General features: G+C 40.6%; 2 protein-coding genes across 3 annotated transcripts in view; both read left to right on the top strand.

Moving 5' to 3' along the window:
• Window positions 1-2,337: 2,337 nt before the first annotated feature.
• On the top strand, window positions 2,338-9,275 carry LOC105037194 (putative pentatricopeptide repeat-containing protein At5g52630). Of its 2 annotated transcripts, none has more exons than XR_003799733.2 (2): window positions 2,338-2,638; window positions 8,872-9,275. XR_003799733.2 is itself a non-coding variant. In XM_010912887.4 (2 exons), exon 2 carries the CDS (start codon window positions 2,904-2,906, stop codon window positions 5,067-5,069), a length of 2,166 nt encoding a protein of 721 aa, XP_010911189.1. In that variant the 5' UTR covers window positions 2,396-2,638; window positions 2,774-2,903; the 3' UTR covers window positions 5,070-5,132. The 2 variants fall into 2 exon arrangements, 1 of the variants encoding a protein (XP_010911189.1); XM_010912887.4 differs by lacking the exon at window positions 8,872-9,275 and adding an exon at window positions 2,774-5,132 and having other exon boundaries at window positions 2,396-2,638.
• A 9,890-nt stretch (window positions 9,276-19,165) lies between these two features.
• LOC105037179 (SNF2 domain-containing protein ENL1) overlaps window positions 19,166-21,031 on the top strand; it is a 35,130-nt gene continuing 33,264 nt past the window's right edge. The window contains exons 1-2 of the mRNA XM_010912873.4: window positions 19,166-19,407; window positions 19,479-20,179. Of these exons, the coding sequence (XP_010911175.1) occupies window positions 19,308-19,407; window positions 19,479-20,179 (801 nt within the window). The 5' untranslated portion in view covers window positions 19,166-19,307. The remainder of the gene's footprint in view (window positions 19,408-19,478; window positions 20,180-21,031) is intronic.

Below are 21,031 nucleotides of genomic sequence, written 5' to 3' on the forward strand. Positions count from 1 at the left end.
CAGTTTGGATTGACCCGATTAGGTTAAATGTTGACCTAATCGCTAAGGTGGTTTAGTCCCTGATTTGATCAGGGGTTAGATTTAGTTAATTCTTGATTTGATTAGGATTTTATTAAGCCTAATTAAGCCTAATTATGTTGGGTTTAATTTGGTCTAATTGTGCTCAACCTATTTTAAACTAGGTTGGCTCAATTTGAATCAAACCACCTTGTTTTAAATTCCCTGCGTCACCCAACTTCCTTGCACCCATTTGAATTCATGAGAAGAAACTTCTCGTAAAATTTTTCTCACGTAAAACCCTTCCCCACGTCCTCATTTGTGTGCCATATGGATGGATAAATTAATTAGTTAGCCATTCAAATTCAAAGCATGTTTGAATTTGAATGGATAACTTATCACTTGCCCTTTCATCCTTATCCATTTTGTGCGCCACATTACTTACATGAGAAAAGGTTTCTCGTGAAACTTTTCCACACACAAATAGCCACGCCCCTTCTCTTCTCACGCCCAAAAGGATAGGGATAAGTTGGTTTTCGTTTGAATTCAAATTTGATTTGAATTCAAATGTGTAACCTCTTGTCTTTATCCTCTCACGCGGATAAGACACGTTCGACGTTGTTTTAAAAAGAGGAGAAAGGTGGGATGTGCGTAGAAAAATTAGGAGAGAAACTTTGGGGTGTGAGGAAGGCTTCTGCGCAAGGTGAAGGTCCAAAACCTTCCGAGAGAAAAAGAAAGAAAAGAGAGAAAATTGGGCGCAGGGTTTTTGGTGTGTACCCTAGGGTTTCTACCTAGGGTTCGGGAAGTGAGATTGGTGTGCCACGAGTGTCGTGAGTCCACCAAATTTTAGAGAGAGATCCATCAGCCTCTCAAGTAACTGTGCAGATGATCCAGAGCATCCGAGAAGTCAGCACACATCGATCGAAGGAGTTCGATCAACATCTGTCATCAAAAGGGTGAAATCACGAACTAGCATTCGTGAGGAGCTGATCAGACGGGAGCTTCGTGTGGACGATCCGCAGAGGTCAGACAGTTGGGTGGCTGCGACGTGATGATCAGAGCCCTCCGACGGTGATCAGATTGTGGTGATCGACTACCCGCAAAAGGTGATGTGTTCTGAACACAGTACTGTAAAATGTTTACTGATTCAAATTTGAATTTCAAATTTAAATGCATGCTGTTGTATTATATTTAGATCCTAGTGTATGGTTAATTAGTATTAATTAATGAAATTAATTAATAATTTTACTGTAAAATAGTAATTTTAAAAAAGTTTTAAAATTACCATTTTGCCCCTGCACTAAATTTTCGCTTCACCATGAGCACCTCGGATCAGCATTGCATCGTAAGGCATTTTAGGCTCTCAGATTGTCAACACAACCGTTGATTGTCGTACGAGCTGAGGAGTTAGTCTTCCTGCTGAGCTGAGGCGTCCACGAAGTCCAATCTGTGCATAAGCTACCTCAGCCGACTTATTCCTTTATTGTGTGCTACAGCTGTCCATCCTGAACAGATAAACATACGGTGTAACAATCTCTCCTGATCTCGCGGGAGCCATCAAGGGCTGAATTATCTTACCCACTATGGTAATTTCAACGGCCCGATAATCTCAAGATCGTACGTTCACACAGCTATGCAACCAGCTATCCGATATCCATCTATATAAACAACCAGAGCCTCAAGAATCCAGATAAGTCCAATTAAATCCTTCTCAGAGAACTAGTTGATGTTCCTTTGTTCTCTACTTTTTTGATTTGAGCGTCAGAGGATCCTCACCGAAGCTACAACTTTCGGTTTGGGACTTGTTTTGCAGGTCTCTCCAGTGCCAGCATCTCTGCATTAGGACCAGACATTTGATTTCCGACCTTAAACGTCCGTCTTCCGGCCTCGATCGATTTGAACGGCAATAATTAGTATATATATAATAAATTAATATTATAAATAGTACCAATATAATATATATTAGAAATTTTTTGAGATCCATGATATTGAAATTTGTATTTTTTATTTCTTATCTATTGTTATTATAATATGAGTTGTTAAATATAGGACGGTATTATAGAGTATCTATAAGTAATATATATTTTGAATTCATATAATTTATTTTTGAATTATGTTTTAAATTGTAAATTGTAGACTCAAAAATTTAGTTCAATCTAACCAAAATTTTTTGATCTAAATTGAATTGAACTAAAAAAATATTTAATTTAATTTTTAAATTAAATTTTTAATTTAAAAATATTTTAAATTAAAATTAAATTTAAATATAATTCAATCCAACCCATTCCATTTACACCCCTCTCTGTCTCATCAACTTTCTTGTTCGCGCGTCCAAATCTCGCGAACCTTTCACGTTTGCATACGTGGAATGAACCGTTGAGATCGCCCCAACAACAACTGGACCTCCCATTCCATGTTGGTCCACGGTGACCCAAACCCTTCGATTAAATACCGTTGAAACCCTTCGTTCTTGCGAGTTTCGTGAGCTCTGGGAGGGTGGGGGAGAGAGAGGGAGAGGGAGAGATTCCATCAGATCCGTCTCCAGCGTTGGGTTTTCGAGGAGGAGAAGCTCCTGAAGGAGCCATGGATCGATCCATGCGACATCGCAGCTCCGGGATCATGTTAGGGCTCCTGCTTACAGGTATGAAGTGTTTGGATTCCTTGAGCTTTCTTCTCTTCGATCAAGTTTTGATGGTTTGATTCCTGGGATTTGTTTTCCTTCCTTTTGGTGATGAGTATAGTGATTTAGATCTGGTTCTTGGTTTTATTTCGTTAGATCGGAGTGTTTATTAAATACCATGTGAGCCAGTCCCTCCGCCACGCCGTTGTCCCCCAGCCTCGAGCCATGCTTCCATTCAGGCCCATTCTCCAAGAGCCCCGACGACGCCAACCGCCTGTTCGACCGAATGCCCCGCCGCGACGCCTTCTCCTGGGCCACGTTCATCTCCGCCGGCCGCGGCCGCGGCCGCGATCCCTCCATCGCCCTCGTCCTTTTCCGCCACATGCTCGCTGCCGGCCTCCCTCCCGATCCCTACTCCCTCGGCGCCGCCCTCCACGCCTGCTCTTCTGCCGTCCTCCTCCGCCCCGCCCAGCAGTCCCACGCCCTCGCCCTCAAGTCCTCTCTTGCCACCCATCCCCTCGTCGCCGCGGCGATCATCGGCGCCTACGCCGAGTGCGGCCACGCAGCTTCCGCTGCCCTTGTCTTCGATTCCGCCCGGCCATCGGCACGTTCCAGCCGCGTCATGTGGACCACTCTGATCACTGGCCTCACCCGAACTGGCGATACGCTTGGCGCCATGGACCGGTTCCGCCAGATGCGGATGGAAAGCGTAGGCCCAACCTCCTTTACCCTCGCGACCATCCTCGCCGCCTGCGCCTCCGAGCGTGCGCTCCGGTTTGGCACCCAGGTCCACGGGTGTGCGGTCCGGACTGGGTTCGCCTCCAGCCCGTTCGTCACCAGCTCTCTCGTTACCCTTTACGCCAAATGCTCGGATCTCGCCAGCGCCAGGACAGTCCTTGAATCAGCTGAGTCGGACGACGCGGTCTCGTGGAACGCTCTGATAGTTTCTTGCTCGCGTAGCGGGTTATATGCTGACGCCCTCTCCCTGTTCGCCGAAATGGGCCACCGAGGGCTTGAGATGGACGAGTTCACGTACCCCTCCGCCCTCAACTCGGTCGCTTCCGCTGGGGACGCGTGCAACGGGAGTTCCCTCCACGGCTTAATCCTGAAAGCCGGCTTTGAGGCCCACCTGCACGTGGCGAACGCTGTCGTCGACATGTACGCCAAGTGCGGGAGCTTAAACTGTGCCCGCAAGGTATTCGACCGGATGCCCGAGAGGGACGTCGTGACCTGGACCGCCCTCCTCACCGGCCTTGCTCGCCGCGAGTCACATGAGTCGGCTCTCCAGCTCTACTCCGAGATGCGAGAACTCGGCATCAACTCGGACGAGTTCATCACGGCAGGCGTGCTCAGCTCGTGCGCGGGGTTGACCCTGCTAGAACTCGGTCGGCAGGTCCACGCTGGTAGCCTCCGGGGCGGGTTCGACTCGTTCGTCTCGGTGGGGAACTCGCTGGTCACCATGTATGCCAAGAGTGGGTGTGTGGATGATGCTTGGACGGTTTTTGATTCGATGGCCCGGCGCGACGCCATCACGTGGACGGCTTTGATCATTGGGTTTGCCCAAAACGGTCGGGGAAGAGACTCCCTCCGGCTTTACGATGACATGACCCGGACCGGACTTAAACCGGACTATGTAACTTTCATCGGGTTACTTTTCGCATGCAGCCATGCCGGTCTGCTCGTGGCCGGTCGAGCCCACTTCGAGTCTATGGAGAGAATCTATAGAATTGTCCCCGGACCGGAGCACTACGCGTGCATGATTGATCTCCTAGGTCGCTCGGGCCAAATCCAGGAGGCGGCGGAGCTGCTGGACCGGATGGGGACTGAACCGGACGCCACCGTGTGGAAGGCGCTACTGGCTGCATGTAGGGTACACAGGAACATAGCACTCGCGGAACGGGCGGTTGTGATGCTCTTCGAGTTGGATCCAACGGACGCAGTGCCCTACGTGTTACTCTCGAATATGTACTCCGCGGCCGGTAGATGGGGTGACGTGTCGAGGATCCGATCGTTGATGAAGTCCCGAGGGGTGATGAAGGAACCGGGATGTAGCTGGATCGAGATGGGTGGTGTGGTGCACGTGTTCCACGTGGAGGATCGGGGGCATGCACGGACGGCTGAAATATATTCGAAGGTTGAGGAGATGTTGAGAAGGATCAAGGAGGAGGAGGGGTACGTGGCGGACACGGGATTCGCCTTGCACGATGTGGGGGAGGAGGGGAAGGAGATGGGATTGGCGTACCATAGTGAGAAGCTGGCTGTGGCCTTTGGGCTCATCAGCATGCCACGTGGCGCGGTGATCCGGGTGTACAAGAACCTGCGGGTATGTGGCGACTGTCACACTGCGATCAAGATGGTGTCCAAGGTGTACGGGAGGAGCATCGTGCTAAGGGATTCCAATTGCTTTCATCACGTGACCGAGGGGATATGTTCTTGTGGGGATTATTGGTAGAACGCACGTGTTTGTGTAACTGGAATCCTATTATTGCTCAGTGCTAGTCAGTCTTTGCTACCATCTAGCGCCTAATCCCAGTGTGGTTTCAAAAATTGGAGAGTTATAATTCCTGCATCACTAAAAAAGTGAAAAAGGAAACAGATATGCCAGATCTAAAAGTTAATAATTAAAAAACTTCTATAAATTGGGATCCTTAGTTTATAGATATTGGATGATGGGGAGAGAGAATGAGTTTCTTATATACTTAAACTAAACTGGCTGATTTGAAAAATTTTGGCTAAGTGTGAGTAAAGTTGGGTGAATATTTGTTTGCCAGATCCAGAAGTGAAAATTGCCGTTACATTTTTTCTTATTTTTTTTAAGTCACTATATTTTTTTTTTATTTTATTAACTCAGAGTTGCTCTTGTTTCTTCTAATTATATCAATATGCATATATTTTTTAAAATTTCATAACTCAAAAAAAAAAAGAAAAAAGAAAAAAAAGATAACATGTTGATTATCTCAAAATTAGGAGGCATAAAAAATTATAGTCCTTTGTGGATGGGAATACTATTGCTGATGTAATAACTTCTACACAGCATGTTGACATGAATAAAAAAGGATGGGAATGTCATATATTGATCAAACAGAAATTCAACAACTAAAAAAAAAAAAAAAGATCGAATTCTTTGGTATGTGGATTTTTGATAGATGTTATACTAACATGTTTTCATACCATGTGAGATAATATGCCACTAATCTTATTATAACAACAAAGTTTTTAAAATATACTATATTCTGTGACTGATCACAAAATGGAAGTATTTAAAGTGTCTACTGGTGATCCTTTTTTTGGGTTGCATGAGTGCATTGTTATCAGTTATTGCAAGGCATGGATTGCATATTTTTATTATTAAATGCCAAAAGTTTGTGTGGTTTTTTTTGTGGTTGGACTTCACCATTATTTTAGGTGGACCTTTTTGAGGGCCATAACGATAGCTTTGAGAGTTCTGACGCATCCAAGTCAAAAGAACAAAAACAAACAAAGAAAAAGAAGATAGAAGTTCAAGCCTCCATCTTCTTGCACACCCATATCCTTTTTAATGTGCCTCCTTTCCTGGTCCTTTAGGTTGCAGCCATCCATTGAATACTCCCTCCTCTTGTGATAAAAACATACATAGCGTGGACAAAAAAACATTCATATATGTACCATCTTGCGACTAGAAATTTATGCGAAAGTCTTTCCTTAAATAAGCAAAAGCGTTTCCTTGAAAAACATGCACGTGTTTGTGAGAGAGAGTGATGCGAATTTTTTCCACATTTTTCTTTTTTCCTGGTTAATTTTTCAGCTGTCGCTTGTTCTTTTTATTGTTCCTCTTTCCTTTTTCCCTGGTACATGCAAGTCATGAACAAATGAATTCTCTTTGCATATGATTATAATTGGAAATCCCTTGTTAATAATTTATTTTTTCTTTTTCTTTTCTTTCTTTAAAGAAACAACTCTAATAGTTGGTGCCCTTCCTTGATAATAATTCTTATTTATCGGCATGGACATAAAAATTGCTAGAACAGGATGACATTGTTGGTATTCCGATGCGAAACTGAAATTGATACAGGTGTAGGATGTAGAAACTATCTGTGCCGATATGCATGGGCCATACCAGTTCGTATCAATCTGTACTAGTGTGTGCCAACGGCACCATACCAACCATCCCGGTTGGTATCGACTATTTTTTATTCTTTTTTGATGTTTGCACTTTTGGCATGTATAATTGTACCTATATGATACCATTTAAATGGGAAAATAGTATAAGGTTTGGTACCCGTATTTAAGATCTGTTTTTTTTAGAAAAAGTTTTAATAATGCTTTTCCATCGTTATATGCTTTTCTGTAGCATAAGGAGTTTATTGTTGACAGTGAGTAGAACAAAGGAAATTTCCTGAAAGCAGGAAATGAATTAGCAATAATGACTTTAGTTTTCAATTGTAATCGATTATTTCATTTGTAAGCTCTTTAATATTAATCAAAAAGGGCAATTATTTATTTATAATTTACTGACTACTGTTAATCCCGTACCCACAACCCCCACACCTCCAAACAATAGAAATGGAAAATTCTGGTTTTGCCTATGCGTACATCAGAAATGGATGTCATACATGCCTCAAAGCATGAAGAGACAAGAAGGTGAAAAATAAAGGATATGAACATGAAAAAAAAAAATGAAATAAAAAACTCAAAATATGCCAAATGGAATTCAAATAACAATTATGAAATATCCAACAATCTTCAAGGCAATGATCGAGAAAGTGGAATTGATTAAATTAATAAGTGAAAATTGCTTTTGTATGAAGCAAATTGCTTCATGTAGGTAGAAGAACGAACATAAAGAAGCTAAAGGAGCTTTCTAATGTCAATTGTAAAATAAAGAGTATGGGTGAGATTGCAAGTGTGAAACAATGGAAATTGAACTTAGATCGTGATCGTATCAAATGAATCTTTCTGATACTTATGGATGTCAAAATACTATCAAACGTTAGTTATTTTGTTTATTTTGGCTGATATGAGGTCGAAATTTGAAACATGGTGAAACCAAATCCAAGCAACCAAATAGATGGGTCTCCTGTTTTGAGAGCATCAAGTATACTCATCAAGGAATTGAGAAATTAGAGAGACCACCTGGGGAGACAAATGTATGTGGAAGTGAAAATAAATCAATTCCGAAGGCAATGGTAGTCTGGTTTTTGCAATGTAGAGAAGCTTAAGTTGAAACTGGCAGAGCATGTTAATATCAAAGCATGCCTAGCAAAAGAGAGTGGATGGGATCTACGTGAGAGGGTTATGGAAGGGGAAAACTACACCTAAACCTAAATAAGACCTGCAAATTCTTTAGACAAACTTCCAGGATTGTGATTTGCAGCTGTGAATAGCCAAGCAGCTTCAGTCAGATTCAATTAGCTTTTAGGCCTCAAATACTCCGTTAGAAGATACAAAAATGTTTACTGATGCACCTTTGCATGAATGCATATTCCTTCACCATTATTTCCCAATATGCTCTTGGACTATTAATGAATACATTTACAAAGAATAATATAACCGAGTTTTTTAATTTCTCATCTCCCTTGGTTCCATGGTGGAGACTTATTCTTGCAACTTATGCTGGTATTGACTGGCGTGGTGATATCAGCGATCATCTTGTGAACTCATGATAAAAACAAGGAAATTGAATTGTGTTTCATGCTTATGCATGTAAATAGGATGTCAACTGGCACAAAGCTTCTAGGCTTGTTCTTTATCATCTTGTTTCTGATATGGGTTTTATTACGTCTATCTGGGTAATTTGATAACCCAGGTATCATGATTGTGTTATTATCTAGTTTACATGAATGGACAAAGCATATGGAGTTAGCTTCTCTGTGCCCTGCATTGCGGCAAATTGCGGACTTCATATACTTAATTAGCTAGTCTCATCCAAGCTACGATGGAAATTATTTTCTCATATGCATCAAATCATCAGTCTTGGTTGCTATGCAGCTTGTGGATACAATGCTGTGTCCACAAACTATAGTACGTTGTGAGATACATCTTGAGTTTATGTGGCAGGAGGCTAACCATTAGTTCTTACCAGTAACAATGTATTGTTGGCTTCCACTGCAATAAAAATGGAATATCTTTTTCTTTGGTACGTGGATCTTTGATAGATGTTATACTAAAATGCTTTCCATACCATGTGAGATGATATCCTACTAATTTTATTATAACAATAAAGTTTTTAAAATGTATTTCCATATGGGGAATCCTAACTGAAGTTTTACATGCAGGCAATATAACTGACAGTGGATTCTAGAGTTGTGACATACGAAGGCGCAAGATAGGACTTTAGCTTTGTTCCATCTCTGAGGTCAAACACATCATTAAAATTTTCAAGCAATTTATAGGTTTAAAGGTACCAAGCAATTCTACATCTCACCATTGTGTCTTATTCCACAAATTTGATAATTAGTCAATCAAATGAACAAGTGCTTGGAAGTTTGTTGAGTTTCGGGACAATTCTTTTGAAGTCATCATCTCTGTCAAGTGGATTTATGCGTTCGGCTAATGTCATCAATCAAGAAATATTGACTGTCATAAATTTGTGAGATGTATAAAAATGAATCAGAATATTCCCCTTGGGGCTGAAACTATGCACATTGTTGCAATAAAACCTCAACCATCTTAATTACAACATTTTGGTTCTTTGATGGTTTCTTGCAGTGTATTTAATGCATGAAAGCTGTGTGAAGGACAGTCCTCTTGCTGCAGACACCAAATGTACAAAAATGAAATAATGTTGTATACAGACTGCACTGAATGGGTTATTACAGGTTGGTAATTGACTAATTTCTAGTTTGTTGAGAGAAAATATCGTCAAGTGTTATTAATTTGTGCATAGAAAAAACAGCAGATTAGCCGTTTGTATGATGGGAACATCTGTCACGTCCCCGATCCGAGATTTGAATCGAAGATCATGGCAATCGCCGCATACTCATAGAATACTTTTTCCATAAGCATGCAAGGCATCTCATCATGATATCTTCACACAAAATTAAATAAATTTTTTTTTAATATTTAATAATCAAATCTTAATTCAAATAACAAATCAAAACTCAGTGTTCAAAAAAAAAAAACTGTCTGACAAAGTCAATACTAAAAAAAAAATTAAAAGTCTTGAATCAATTCTGAGAAAATCCTAAATCAATGAGCTAACTCCATCTCTAATCGCTCTCCCAACCGAAATCCCGCAGCAAGCTAATTTTCTGGATCTGTAAGAAAAACATAAAACTCATCATGAGCTAAACAGTTCAGTAAGCAGTGTATACCTTTAACTGAATAAACCAGGCAAATAATACTATACATATCGATTTACTGAAAATAACAAAATCAATATGTAATTTCATGAAATCATAATCATACTATCAATCATATATAAAATTCAATTCATCATAATTTCAAATTATACTTTTCATCTTAAATTCATCAATTTCTTAAGTTCTTCTTACCAACCATGACTATGACCACATTATCCCTGTGGCAGGGTCATAATACCGCGTATCTGCTTGCGGTGGACTGCGAATCATCTGGTAGCCAAGTCCTTTGGAACTGCTGGTCTCGCTAGCGGTTTGTCGCTGGTCTCTCTGGCGACATGTCGCTGGTCTTGCTGGCGACATAAATCCTCAGGACAGTCAATTGCCAACGTATATGCCCCCATTGACGGGGTCCTCAACACAGTCAGGTTGTCAATTTCATATTGTCTTTTCAATTCATATATTATTTTTTTTAAAAATAATATAAATAAATAAAATTCGAATCAAATCAATCATGTCATTCTTTGTGATCATACATCATCGTAATAATTGTTCAACAAATAACATCAATCATAAATAATTTTCTGTAAATTACTTTAATCATAAATAATTTCAACAATTATGTCAATAAATAATTTCAATCACAAGCATGCATAAATCTATTTAATTCAAAATTTATAATTTATCAGATAAATTTAATAAAAGTAAACACTACTTACCTCAAAAGAAAATCCAATTAGGAATTCTAGGAATCACGAAAATCCTTCTCTGAACCTGATACGTCAAATATCATATTTTTTAATCAAAATTTCATCGAATTAAAAATAATTAAAATTATTAAAAATCTAATGTCCCCACGAGGATCAACTTTGACAACAGCATCCAGGATTTTTAGACTAATCCATGGACATCCTAATTATATTTATTTATTTTTATTTTATTATTATTTTATTTATTTTTTTTATTCCATAAATCCTAAAAATCTAAAAGAGAGAGAGAAAGTTTCTCTCTCTCCTTTCTTCCCCTTTTTTTTTTCTTTTTTTTTTCTTCTTTTTGTTTTCTTTTTCTTCTTTTTGTTTTCTTTTTCTTCTCGGCTCTTTCCATGCCGAAACAGGGGACCGGCGTCCCCTCCTTTTGCCGGGCCCTTCAGGCCGCGGCGGAGGCCGACGGCAGAGGGAGGCTGCTCTTTCGGTTATGGAGGAGCATGGCCGGCGGTCGATTGCGATCGCCGGCGTCGAAAAATGCAAGGAAAAAGAGGCCCAAAACAGGGGTCTCTTTTCCGATCGAAAATCGGCGACACTCGTCGCCGGCCGTCACGCTCAAGGGTATGGGAGGAAAGGGAAGGAAGAGAGGAAGGGAAGGAAGACTTACCTCGGCCTCCGGTGACCCCACCGGCGAGCAATCACGGCGAGAAACCAAACGGTGTCCGCGGCTCCGATCGGAAAAAACAGGGAGAAAGAGAGAGGGAGGAGGCCGATGTTCAGTTTCTAAAGAGAGAGGAGGTCTTCTTATAGAGGGTCCTAGGACTTCGAGAGGTCCTAGGACTCCCAATTTGCTTGGGTCTCGTCGGAGAAGAAGACTCCTATCAGGAGTCTTCTTCCCGATTTTCCTCTCTGTTTTTTTTTTTTTTTTTTTTGGGCTTGGGTCTTGACGTTATGGGCTTGGGCTTGGGCTATGACATTCTTCACCCCTAAAAAGAAATTTCGTCTTCGAAATTTTTCATACTTGTAGTCTCGAAGAGCTGGGGATATTTTTGCTTCATTTCTTCCTCTAGCTCCCAAGTAGCTTCTCTTTCTGAATGTTGACTCCACTGTACCTTGACATAAGGAATGTTGCGACGTCTCAGCACCTGTTCTTTACGGTCCACGATCCGTATCAGATATTCTTCATATGTTAGATCTTTTCTGGCTTGTACTGGTTCAAGTTCCACGATGTGACTTGGGTCTGGTAAATATTTCTTTAACATAAAAATATGAAAAACATTATGTACTCCTGCAAGTGAAGGGGGTAAGGCAAGTCGATAAGCCATCTCACCAATTCTTTCCAAAATCTCAAACAGACCTACATATCTAGGATTCAATTTGCCACGAATGCCAAATCTTGAGATTTCTTTTGAAGGAGATACTTTGAGAAATACATGGTCTCCAACTTGAAATTCTAATTTTCGTCTCCTATTGTCTACATAACTTTTTTGTCTGTTTTGTGCTGCCCGAAGTCATTCTTTAATTAATTGAATCTTCTCGACTGCTTGTTGAACAAGTTCGGGACCCAATATTCTTCGCTCACCAACATCATCCCAGTGAATCGGTGATCGACATCTTCTACCATATAAAGCTTCATAAGGTGCCATACCAATGCTAGCCTGATAACTGTTATTGTAAGCGAACTCAATCAAAGGTAGATGCTCATCCCATGAATTTTTCATATCCAAAATACAGATTCTCAACATATCTTCTAAGATCTGAATAGTTCTCTCTGACTGACCATCAGTCTGTGGATGAAAAGCTATACTGAAGTTCAATTTTATTCCTAATACCTTGTGTAAGCTCTTCCAAAATTGTGACACAAATCTGGTGTCTCGATCCGATACGATGGTCACTGGAATTCCATGTAGCCTTACAATTTCTTTCATATACAACTTTGCTAGTCTTTCCAAAGTAAATCCAACTCTAATTGGTAGAAAATGTGCAGACTTTGTCAATCGGTCCACAATCACCCAGGCTGCATCATTTTTACTTGGAGTCTTAGGTAGTCCAGTTACAAAATCCATAGTGATATGTTCCCACTTCCATACTGGAATATCAAGAGGTTGAAGTAGTCCCGCAGGTCTCTGATGTTCAGCTTTAACTTGTTGACACACCAAACATTGAGCCACGAATTGAGCGATCTCTCTCTTCATATTATTCCACCAATATATTTTCTTTAAGTCTCTATACATCTTAGTACCTCCCGGATGAACTGTATAACCGGTCTGATGTGCCTCCTGAAGTATTTCATGCTTGAGTGCTGAATCATTGGGTACGCAAATCCTATTTTCGAACCTCAACGAACCGTCTTCATGTATCTTGAATTCAGATTGAACCCCAGCTTCTACTGAATTTCTTATTTTCATTAGTTGTGGATCATCATTCTGGGCAACTGAAATTCTTTCAATGAGTGTTGGCTGAACCCTCATGTTGGCTAACTGTACTGTTGAGTCATATATTCGGATGTCTAATTCTAGTTTTCTTATATCCTCCAATAATTGACTTTGATGTGTAATTAAAACTGCCAAATTTCCCACAGATTTTTTACTAAGGGTATCAGCAATAACATTAGCTTTTCCCGAATGATAATGGATTGTTAAATCATAATCCTTCAACAGTTCTAACCACCTTCTCTGTCTCATGTTTAATTCTTTATGCGTAAAAATGTACTTCAAACTCTTATGATCAGTAAACACTTCACACTACGCACCGTATAAGTGATGTCTCCAAATTTTTAAGGCAAAAATCACTGCAGCTAATTCCAAATCATGTGTCGGATAATTCTGTTCATATGGTTTCAATTATCTTGAGGCATAGGCCACTACCTTGCCATGTTGCATCAATACACAACCAAGTCCCTTTTTAGATGCATCACTATATATTGTGAATCCTTTATCTCCTGTTGGTATAGTAAGGATAGGGGCTGAAACTAATCGTTGTTTTAATTCTTGAAAATTCTATTCACAATCTTCGGTCCACTCGAATTTAACCCCTTTTTGAGTAAGACGAGTCAAAGGTACAGCTATGCGGGAGAATCCTTCTACAAATCGTCTGTAATATCCTGCCATTCCCAGAAAACTTCGAATCTCAGAAATATTTGTAGGTCTGTTCCACTGCATCACAGCTTCCACTTTTGCTGGATCCACAGAAATTCCATCCTTAGATACGATGTGTCCTAAAAAGACTATTTTGTCCAGCCAAAATTCACACTTCTTAAATTTGGCATAAAGCTTTTCTTTCCTCAATATTTGTAGTACACACCATAAATATTCTTCATGCTCCAATTTGCTTCTTGAATATATCAAGATATCGTCAATAAATACGACAACAAACTTATCAAGATAGGATCTGAATATTCTGTTCATTAAATCCATAAAGGCTGCTGGAGCATTGGTTAACCCAAAAGGCATTACTAGAAATTCATAATGTCCATAACGAGTTCTAAATACAGTCTTTGGTATGTCTTCTATTTTGATTTTTAACTGATGATATCCTGAACGAAGATCAATTTTCGAAAAAACTTGTGCACCTTGCAGCTGATCAAACAAATCATCAATTCGAGGTAGAGGATACTTATTTCTGATAGTATTTTTATTCAACTCTCTATAGTCGATACAAAGTCTCATAGTACCATCCTTCTTCTTCACAAATAAGACTGGAGCTCCCCAAGGAGATACACTAGGCCTTATAAAACCTTTATCCAATAAATCCTGTAATTGATCTTTTAACTCCTTCAACTCCATAGGGGCCATTCTGTAAGGAGCTTTAGAAATCGGACTGGTATTGGGTGCCAACTCAATGGTAAATTCAATTTCTCTGTCTGGTGGTAGTCCGACTAAATCATCAATGAATACATCCGAAAATTCATTTACGATAGGAATATCCTGTAACTTCAATTCATCATGTTCTTTATTTTTTATTGATACTAGGTAACCTCTACATCCCTTTCTTAGCATCTGTCTAGCTTGCACAAATGAAATAATACGTGGAGGGGTGGTTCCTGTACTTCCATCAAAACTGAAAGTTAATTCTTCCGGTATGTGAAAGTTCACTCTCTTTCCATAACAATCCACAGAGGCATGATAAGTAGCCAGCCAATCCATTCCTAGAATGACATCGAAATCATGCATATCCAGGACCACCAAATCTGTCGGTAATTCTCTTTCTCCTATTTTGATACTACATGACTTGCACACACTTTCGATACTCAGAATACCACCTACAGGTGTCTCAACATATAATTTGGTTTTCATAGGTTCACATACTATATCATGTTGTCTAATAAAAGTAGTAGATATAAAGGAGTGTGTAGCATTAGAATCAAACAAAACTGAAGCATGAATATCAGATACAGGAATGGTACCTGTCACCACAGCATTGGAGACCTGAGCATCCTATTGTGTGAGTGCATAGATCATTCCTTGAGTTTTCGGCCTTTGACCTCTGTCTTTTGCTTATGTTGATCTATTTTCATCCATCTGGGGGCAATCTGCAATCTTGTGTCCTTTCTGTCCACATCTAAAATACGAACCAGTATTCCATGGGCAATTAGAAGACTCATGCTCTCTTCGACCGCATCTCGAACATCTAGTTGCCTCATTCTCACGATTCTTATCAATTGCTGGCTTCTTTGCTGAACCCTTATTGTTGTGATTTTGTCCTTGAGTTTCACTAAACCTATTTCTCTTCTTCTGATTCCGTTCTCGCTCCGCATGAGCTTCATTAACTTCTCTCTCAATTATTAGAGCTTTATTTACAACTGAGGGATAGGTACTTAGCTCATAGGGTACAACTTGTTTTTTGATTTTTGTCTTCAGTTCCATTTCAAATTTGTGTACTCTGTCTTGCTCAATCTCAACTAATCTTGGAACAAACTTGGCTAACTCCGTGAATTTAGCTTCATATTCTGCAACGGATCTGTTTTCCTGTTTCAGATGAATGAACTCCTGCTCCTTCTATATTCTGACACTTCGGGGGAAGTACTTGTCAAAGAATTCACCTCGAAAACTCTCCCAAGTGAGTGTTATCCTATCGTGCTCATATTTTTGTTCCAGTATACGCCACCAGTTGTATGCCTCGCCTTGTAACATATATATTGTATAGCGGATCTTCTCTTCATCGTGGCATTCTTGCACGGCGAAAGCCTTCTCCATTTCCATAATCCAGTTATCTGCTTCCAGTGGCTCGATGGTTCCTTTGAAGGCTGGAGGAGCTAGCTTCTTAAATTCGACGATATTGTTTCTCTACATCGGATGTTCTCCATGTCCAGGTGTCGGTGGAAAGTGCTGACGTGGCTGTGCATGTTGTTGTTGAAGTAACTGTTGCTGTGTTTGAACTACTCCGATCAGAGTTTGCATTAGTTGAGTCATGTTCGGCTCCTCCTGTACTGTCGGAGTATTATCGGTAGGATCAAGGATTCCCTCCTGCTGAGTTGTGCCGCTATTTAATTGAGGAGTGTTATCGCCAAGTGGATTTGATGTCCCTCCTACCGCTCCTTGAGTATTCTTCGCTCATCGTGGAGGCATATTGACCTATGATAGATTTGAGATAATAACTTATCCTTAATAAGGTTATAATTTACTTGTGACAGGTCAAATCATAATCATCATAACTAATCTATCAATTTCCTAATATCTACCCATCACTCACTCACTCTATTCTACATGTCTCTATCTATCTACTTATGCTCTGATACCATATTAATTGTCACGCCCCCGATCCGAGATTTGAATCGAGGGTCATGACAACCGCCGCATACTCATAGAATACTTTTCCCATAAGCATGCAAGGCATCTCATCATGATATCTTCACACAAAGTTAAATAATTTTTTTTTTCAATATTTAATAATCAAACCTTAGTTCAAATAACAAATCAAAACTCAGTGTTCAAAAGAAAATAACTGTCTGACAAAGACAACACTAAAAAAAAACTAAAAGTCTTGAATCAATTCTAAGAAAATCCTAAATCAATGAGCTAACTCCATCTCTAATCGCTCTCCCAATCGAAATCCCGCAGCAAGCTAATTTTCTGGATCTGTAAGAAAAACATAAAACTCATCATGAGCTAAACAGCTCAGTAAGCAGTGTATACCTTTAACTGAATAAACCAGGCAAATAATACTATACATATCGATTTACTGAAAATAACAAAATCAATATGTAATTTCATGAAATCATAATCATACTATCAATCATATACAAAATTCAATTCATCATAATTTTAAATTATGCTTTTCATCTTAAATTCATCAATTTCTTAAGTTCTTCTTACCAACCATGACTATGACCACATTATCCCTGTGGCAGGGTCATAATACCGCGTATCTGCTTGCGGTGGGCTGCGAATCATCTGGCAGCCAAGTCCTTTGAAACCGCTGGTCTCGCTGGCGGTTTGTCGTTGGTCTCTCTGGCGACATGTCGCTGGTCTCGCTGGTGACATAAATCCTCAGGACAGTCAATTGCCAACGTATATGCCCCCATTGGTGGGGTCCTCAACACAGTCAGGTTGTCAATTTCATATTATATTTCCAATTCATATATTATTTTTTTTTAAAATAATATAAATAAATAAAATTCAAGTCAAATCAATCATGTTATTCTTTGTGATCATACATCATCATAATAATTGTTCAACAAATAACATCAATCATAAATAATTTTCTACAAATTACTTTAATCATAAATAATTTCAACAATTATGTCAATAAATAATTTCAATCACAAGCATGCATAAATCTATTTAATTCAGAATTTATAATTTACCAGATAAATTCAATAAAAGTAAATACTACTTACCTCAAAAAAAAATCCAACTAGAAATTCTAGGAATCACGAAAATCCTTCTCTGAACCTGATACGTCAAATATCATATTTTTTAATCAAAATTTTATCGAATTAAAAATAATTAAGATTATTAAAATCTAATGTCCCCACAAGGATCAACTTGACAACAGCATCTAGGATTTTCAGACTAATCCATAGACACCCTAATTATATTTATTTATTTTTATTTTATTATTATTTTATTTATTTATTATTTTTTTATTCCATAAATCCTAAAAATCTAAAAGAGAGAGAGAGAGAGTAGAGAGAGAAAGTTTCTCTCTCTCCTTTCTTCCCCCTTTTTTTTTCTTCTTATTTTTCTTTTCTTTTTCTTCTTTTTCTTCTCGGCTCTTTCCACGCCGAAACAGGGGACCGGCGTCCCCTCCTTTTGCCGGGCCCTTCAGGCCGCGGCCGCCGTGGCGGAGGCCGGCGGCAGAGGGAGGCTGCTCTCCCGGTTACAGAGGAGCATGGCCGGCGGTCGATTGCGATCGCCGGCGCCGGAAAATCCAAGGAAAAAGAGGCCCAAAACTGGGGTTTCTTTTTCGACCGAAAATCGGCAACACTCGTCGCCGGCCGTCACGCTCAAGGGTATGGGAGGAAAGGGAAGGAAGAGAGGAAGGGAAGGAAGACTTACCTCGGCCTCCGGTGACCCCACCGGCGAACAATCACGGCGAGAAACCAAACGGTGTCCGCAACTTCGATCGGAAAAAACAGGAAGAAAGAGAGAGGGAGGAGGCCGATGTTCAGTTTCTAAAGATAGGGGAGGTCTTCTTATACAGGATCCTAGAACTTTGAAAGGTCCTAGGACTCTCAATTTGTTTGGATCTCGTCGGAGAAAAAGACTCCTATCGGGAGTCTTCTTCCCGATAGGAGGTACATGCATTTGCTGCATCCTCCATGGTTTAAACTGCCAGAAAATGATTATGGGTGTTTGTAGTCTGCTGTAGTTCTGTCTCCAAGTCACACATCTATTGGTGTTGGAATCTCCACTGGTGCTCAACAGTGAGGTATGGCTGACAATGCTTCGTGCTGCCAAGTATATATATATATATATATATATATATTTGTTTCGGTAGAATGCGAAGTATACCTTTTAAGGGGCGTTTGCATTACTTACCGCGTAGGTGTGGATGGATGGCAAACACTGAAAAGTAGCCATGGATTGCAACACCAAAAAGCAGTCTTAACCTTTTTTTTCTTTTTACCAACAAAAAAAACAGCAGTCTAACTTTTGACAATCAATGCATTGGAATAGCCTTGAAAATATTGTATTGTTTGTTGTAAGCTTCCTAAGAGAAATGGGAAAAAGTGAATGAATTAGTTCATGCATGCAAATGGAGCGAGCACAATCCTTTCAGTCACCAGACCAACAATACATTGATCAAGTACTAATTTCTTTGCCATGGACCATATATCCTCAATGCCGCAGTATTTTTTATTTATTTTTTGCTTTTGGCTGTCGTCTGCTTCATTAACGACTTTAAATTTCACAAAGGGTATGCCACCAATCTCAAAGCAAAATCCGGTGACTGAAACCACTCCCTTTTTCCTCTTCGTCTTCCTATGCGGACGCAGTTTATTTAGCTCGAAGCCTTCAACGCAGCAACTCAATGCTTGGTTCCAAATCCTCCATCAGTTGATTTCTTTTTATTGAACACGAGAAAAAAAAAATGTTAGAAATGCATTCCCTTTAGTTTGAAATCGAAGCCGAGCGGGAAACCGATCATGCGAGATATGACGCCGAGAGGGTCTACTATTATTCGCTTCTTATAACCCCTCTGTTCCCCAAATCTCTTTCGTGATAGCGAAGGGCAAGAACCGAGCGAGCGAGCGAGCGATCGGAGATGACGGAGGAGGAAAGGAAACCCCTCAGCCTCAACGAGCGCCACCAGCGCCTCGTCCAGAAGCTCTCTCAATCTCAATCTCGTCCACCCCATCGCCCAGGTACCAATCTTTCGATCCCTAGACCCTCGTATTCGATCGGTCGTCGCTGACCCTTTCTTCCTCGTGATCAGAGGGGAGGGTCCGTAAGGTCAAGCTGGAGGGCCGGCGCCGCCTCTGCAAGCTCTCCTCGGGGACCCCCGACGAGAACCCGGATGAAAGCTTGGTTGATTCGCCGCCCAGAGTGAAGGACGCCGGCGCCGGCGGCAGAGGCGGTGGAGAGAGTATCAGGGACATTCTGGACGATCTCACCTCGCGTCTGGATGCCCTATCTGTTGAGAAGCCGAGGCCCAAGCCCGTGTCCTGTGATCCGGAGCCTGAGGTGGAGTACGAGAGCGCCGCCTCCTCCCTATCTCCCTCATCTGTCGAATCTAGACCTGGAAAGGACGAAGAAGGAGAAGCTAAGAAAAAGGAGGAGGTGGTCAAGGGGAAAGCCGTGGGACGATTTTTGGCTTTCGAGGATGAGGAGGAAAAGGTTTGTGTGATTTCAGAGACTGGTGGGAGGAGAGAATCGAATGAGGGAGAAGGCGAGGATGGATTGGTTGAGGTCCTTGATGATGAGTCCGTGGGGGCTTTGAGTGATGATGATGAGGGCGATTGTTTCACGATGGCCGGCATTGGCACCAGCAAGTCGAGGATGTATACACTACCCGGAAAGATTGCAAAGATGTTGTACCCGCATCAGCGAGATGGGTTGAAATGGCTGTGGACCCTTCACTGCAGTGGGACTGGAGGGATTTTGGGTGATGACATGGGGTTGGGGAAGACTATGCAGGTATAAAGCATGTGGTAGTGCTTTCTTGTCTACATTTCTACCTATCAGTCAGTTAAAAATCAAGCTCATATTTAGACTGTTCTGCTTTACTGCTTATGATTTGCACTTGACAAAAAAGGATGAATGCAGTCAATACACCATATCCGGCTTTTAGGTGTCTTCATGCATCATTGAGCTTGAACCCTGTGACTGGAGTTAGGTCAGGTTACATTTTCACTAGCCCTCCAGGTTTTATTGCAGGCTTCTCTCTTGGCCAGAGAAAGATTGCAACACCAACTTGATAGAGGGCCAATATTAGGTTGAATGAAAACTGTAAAACGAGTCGAAAACTTGATTTAAAAGGTCGACACCATAAAAGTGGTGAGTTTTGATTTAGGTTAAGGTATGCTAATTATCATTGCTGAGTGAACTCCAAAATACATTGACACCAGCATATATCTAATGTTTATCTCATGTTATGCATCACATGTTCTGGTAAGATACATTGGACATAGCATGACTGACATTACACTCCTTTTGAAACCTCATTCAAGTCGGAGCACCAGCATATATGTAATGTTCATATCATGTTTTGCATTTCATTGTGGTAGGATCCATCAGATATAGCTTGATTGACTTTATGCTCCTCTCCAAATCTCATTCAAATTAGAAACTCCCCTCTCCCTCATGTGTTTCAATGATACTAAACTGTAAATAAATTGAAGGACCCCTGTGGCATTCATGTGTTTGAAGGATCCAAAGCCATTTCAAAAACTTTTTAAGGAGATATTCTTCTGGCATTTTTACCAGAAAGTATTTCTCATACTTATAACTACTCTTCTAATAAGTAATATGGTGGACAATTATGGGGCT

The sequence above is a fragment of the Elaeis guineensis genome, chromosome 1 (assembly GCF_000442705.2).
Source record: "Elaeis guineensis isolate ETL-2024a chromosome 1, EG11, whole genome shotgun sequence".
Classification (NCBI taxonomy): domain Eukaryota; kingdom Viridiplantae; phylum Streptophyta; class Magnoliopsida; order Arecales; family Arecaceae; genus Elaeis; species Elaeis guineensis.

What these genes read in the sequence shown, in the direction of transcription:
- LOC105037194 (XM_010912887.4), top strand. Translation starts at nt 2,904, where the DNA reads ATGCCCCGCCGCGACGCCTTCTCCTGGGCCACGTTCATCTCCGCCGGC.